The sequence below is a fragment of the Gossypium arboreum genome, chromosome 5 (genome assembly GCF_025698485.1).
Source record: "Gossypium arboreum isolate Shixiya-1 chromosome 5, ASM2569848v2, whole genome shotgun sequence".
Classification (NCBI taxonomy): Eukaryota; Viridiplantae; Streptophyta; class Magnoliopsida; order Malvales; family Malvaceae; genus Gossypium; species Gossypium arboreum.
This window is the reverse complement of record NC_069074.1, coordinates 54929128-54933962: the sequence shown is the minus strand read 5'-3', so window position 1 is coordinate 54933962 and position 4835 is coordinate 54929128. Positions and strand designations below refer to the sequence as shown.

General features: G+C 38.9%; 1 protein-coding gene across 1 annotated transcript; it reads right to left on the bottom strand.

Annotated features, from left to right (window-relative positions):
- Positions 1 to 647: 647 nt before the first annotated feature.
- Positions 648 to 2095, bottom strand: LOC108485084 (uncharacterized). The gene is made up of 2 exons (XM_017788942.1): positions 2027 to 2095; positions 648 to 1115 (listed from the first exon to the last, which is right to left on the bottom strand). The coding sequence occupies exons 1-2, from the start codon at positions 2093 to 2095 to the stop codon at positions 648 to 650; spliced, it is 537 nt and encodes a 178-aa protein (XP_017644431.1).
- Between the last annotated feature and the right edge of the window lie 2740 nt (positions 2096 to 4835).

The window sequence follows — 4835 nt, the reverse complement described above, 5'->3', positions numbered from 1 at the left end:
CAAAAATGCACGGGTCCTTTGGATAGTTGCTTCAAGCTGATTTTGTGAGCATTGGCCCTTGTTTCGAACCAAGGTTTTGCATTAGAAGCTAAAATAGCTTCTAGGAAATGTTTAGCATGAGCTTGAGTTATAGGTCCTTTAGGCAGCTCTTTTAGATCTTGGTTTGCACTCGAAGATGCCCCGGGCGTGCTCACATTAGATAGTACTCGATTAACCATTTTAGTTTGGCCATCCGTTTGAGGATGGCATGTCATCGAAAAAAGCAACTTTGTTCCTAACTTACCCCACAACGTTCTCCAAAAATGACTTAGGAACTTTGTGTCACGATCAGAGATGATGGTACAAGGAATTCCGTGCAACCTGACAACTTCCTTGAAAAACAAATTAGCAACGTTAGTAGCATCATCAATTTTATTACAAGGAATGAAATGTGCCATTTTCGAAAAATGATCCACAACAACAAATATTGCGTCCTTCTCTCTTTTGATTCTAGGAAGGCCTAGAATGAAGTCCATCGAACTATCGACCCATGGTGCATCTTGTATAGGCAACGGGGTGTACAAACCATGGGGCTTGATGCGTGATTTCGCTTTCTTAGAGATGATGCATCATTCGCATTTCCTTATGACATTACGCTTCATTTTAGGCTAATAGAAGTGTTCGTGCAACATTGCTAGAGTCTTTGCAACTCTAAAATGACCCATAAGTCCACCACTATGGGCTTCATTGACAAGCATCTCCTGGACAGAACCTTGAGGTATACACATCTTACCTTCAAGAAAAAGGTAGCCTTCATGCTGAAAATACTTGTCAATCGCACCATGCAAACAACTCTTATAGATTTCACCAAAATCGGCATCAGTTTCATACAAATCTTTCATAAATTCAAAACCAAGCAACTTATAATCAATTAAGTTGACAAGTGCATACCTTCGTGATAGGGCGTCGGCAACAACGTTTTCCTTACCTTTCTTATACTTTATCACGTATGGAAATGACTCCAAGTATTCTACCCACTTCGCATGAAGTTTATTGAGCTTCGTTTGACCCTTGAAGTGTTTTAAAGCCTCGTGGTCTGAGTGGATTACAAATTCCTTTGGCCATAGATAGTGTTGCTGTAATATCCCAAATTAGGGTCTAATCAAAATAGTGGTTTCATGACCACAAATATGAGAGAGAAATAATTATTTTATAATTATTTTGAGGTTTATGATATGATTACATTATTGTGTCAAAATTTCGTGATGAAATTCTGTGCATAAAGTGCTTAAGTTGAGATTAGGGACTAAATCAAATAATTTGCAAAACTTGCATTCTAGAATTTTATAGTATGAAATTGCTTGGGAATATTAATGAGGAGGTCTTAAATAGAAATTTGACCAATTTCTAAAATTTTGGACAAAAATGGGCTTGTACATGAAAATTTTCAAAGAAAGGTATTAAGGGTATTTTAGTCATTTTGTAATTAAAAGGGAAATTAAGGCTAGAGTGTGTTCATCTTCATCAAGCCTTGGCTGAATCTTACCTCTCTCCATATCTAGGGTTTCTTCAACTTCCAAGCTTCATAGTAAGTGATTTCAAGCCCCATTTTTAATGATTTTTATATTTTTGAAATCCCGATAGCTCGATTTAGCTTATGCTAGCAATAATTCAACCTAGGGTTCATATTTGGAAAAATACCCATAGGTGAAATTTGTGTATTTTGGTGTTTTATGATAGAATATGAGGTTTTAAATTATGTTAGGCAACTTGTGCTACTCGGTTTTAAGTGAAAACGAGTAAAAGGGCTTAATCGGTAAAAATACTTAATATTCATAAGTACATGTTAGAGTGTGAATTTGATGTTGCCATAGAAGGGAAAAATGATCAGCATGTCATAAAACATAAGAAAATAGGATGAGGTTTAATGATGTGATCACGCCCCGTGGTTCAGCTAGTTCGAGCGAGGATTCTATGGTGCTACCACAAGGTCCTATTACTCGAGCTCGAGCCAAGAAGTTTAAGGAGTCCATCATAGCTTTTGTACCTCAACTTTGGATGGAAACGCCATTAGGATGCTCCGAGAAAGCTGATTCCAGTTCCTTGAACTCACCATGCAACTACCTGCAAGTCCAGCTCAACTCATAGAGCTCTCCACTAGCTCACTTCCAGTTCCCCAGCTCGGGTCCAGCTCACTACCAGCTCACTACCAGCTCATGGGTCCAAGTCCAGCTCGGTTTTAGCTCATGAAGACTACTTTGACTTCATTTGACTGCTATTAAATTTTTATTTAATAAGTTCATTAATTAGTTAATTAATAAACCACATATTAAATTTAGTTCACATTAGTTTTATTAAATATGTCTTAAAAGTGTTTATTGATATTAATTAAATTGTCATAACCGAATTTAATGTTTACATTTGTGTTCACATTAGCTTGAATTAATTCTGTTCACATTTTCTTGTAGAAACTCAATGGATGTATGGAGCTTGAAGCAACATGTCTTTTGGAGGGTGCATGGACGGCTAAGGTGCATGGACACTCAAGATGCATGAATCGGTGGAATGCATGAATGGCAAGGTACATTAATTCCAAAGGTTCATGAATGACCAAGAGCCATGAATGTTGTGCTACCCCTTTATCTACACAAGTGACTATTCGGTCAAAGGGACATAATACATGCATGAGATGGTTGGCCGAATGACTTCCTCCATGAACCTCTACATTCCGTTCACATTGTGTTCACACAACAAGTCCTTTTGGTTCACCATGTTCACACCTATAGACTCTTCAGGTTACGGCATTCACACCTATTTTGGCCCTTGGAGTTACACCATTTAATTCATGATTTTTGGCTAAAGGTTGCCACTTAATTGCTTCATTAAACAAGGGAGGCCGAACCTAGCAAGTGTCCTTTGGAGCTTCAGTCATTCACTTGTCATTTCTTAAACATGAAGCATTCACAATTCATGTTCCATAGCAGAATCTAGTCATGCACATTAAGGATTAATTTTCTAGAATTTTCTTTTACTTAATTTGTAAGCATGAAAAGCCATTCGGCTACCTAGACTTTAGGCCTATAAATACTTGTTTTTTTTTCATGTAAAGAACTTTTGAGACTTTTGTTAATGTTATGCTGCCGAATTTGTTAGGCAAAACTTTTTCTCAAATTTCGTTCAAAGATTCGATTGGCTTCCTAGCGTCTAGTGTGTCAACCGTTGTTCTTTGTCGAAACCGAACTTATCACTACTCGTAGTGTGGCGTTCAAACATACCGAGGTTCCTATCTTGTTAGATAGTGGGTCGAGGTTTTTATTTACCAATTCCAAACCGAACTAAAAGAGCTTATTAGCAACGGGTCGATACCAAATTGGTATTGGTTCTTGTTTGCACTTTTTGTTCAACCCCATTTCTCCATTTACCAATTGTACCTAAACCGACTATTCCATTTCTTCAATTTCCCCTTACCTAATTGAACCAATTCCTTCATCCATACCTATTCGGACTCCAAACCCGAACTTTCAAATTCTTCTTACCTATTCTAATCCGAACCCAAAACCAATATCCTTCCTTCCTTCATCCGACCTTTTCAATTAAACCCAACGTAACTTCTTATTGACGATCGGGCACACTAATACGACTCGACTCTTCTGAGGTGGATCGTATCATCTGGTATCAGAGCTACCTAAAACGAGAAGCTTAGACATTCGAAACGGAAGCGGAGCATTCCCGAGGTAGGTTCAGAAAAAAAAGAAAAAAATCGAAAAAAAGAAAAAAAAGTGATTTATGCAATTCAATTGTTAGTTGATCGTTAAGCTTTGATTTGATATAGTTTCCGATCCATCCTCTATCCTACTCGTCTAATACGCCACACTTTTAACCCAATTCCCTATTCTTTCAGCCTACCCGAAACCGAATACATCAATCACTTGTTACCCCTTTTGAACCGACCACCTAGACCAAGGACTAAGCCTTAACGAATCTGCTTACGAAATCACAAGAAAAGGTTTAGAGAGGTAAAAGGCACGAGAGTTGTGAATGCAATAGAATGGAGGTAAAAGCCTAATTTCGAGTGTAAACACGAGTGTGAGAGAAACATCTTCTTTTCCTTTTCGAGAGATTATGAGGTTTTGTGGTGAGGTTTACTTTAACAACGTTTTAATGTCACAAGAGTCAGATCACAACATGAAAGATCGTCCGGCAAGACAACCCACTCGCAACGTCCCCGACTTAAACATGCAAGCCTTATTACGAGAAATGGAGCGACTCCTAGATCGAAGGCTCAATCCCATCGAAGACCGTTTGTTCCAAGTTGAGACGAATGGCCAACGTGAAAGAGCACCCAAGGGGGTTAGACCAAGACAGGAGAGGCCAAATCAGAATCGGGGAAGACGAAGGGTCCAAGACGATGAAGCAAATGACCTTAGTGATCTTGAAAGTGAACAAGAGTCTAATGCTAGTGATCGACGTATTCAACATCGACAACGAGATCGAAGACGCGAAGATGATGATCTCAGGAACATTAAACTGTCTATTCCACCGTTTCAAGGTAGATCGGATCCGGAGGCCTATCTTGAGTGGGAAAAAAAGATAGAGTTGGTGTTCGATTGTCACAATTACTCCGAGAATAAAAAGGTGAAACTAGCAGCAATAGAGTTTTCGGACTACGCCATGATTTGGTGGGAACAACTAACCACTAGTCGGAGGCGTAACGGTGAACGTCCTATCTCTATATGGATCAAAATGAAGGCGGTGATGAGGCGACGATTTATCCCTGCGTACTACCACCAGGAGTTGCACCAAAAACTCCAAAATCTCACGCAAGGGTCCAAAAGTGTCGAGGATTACTACAAAGA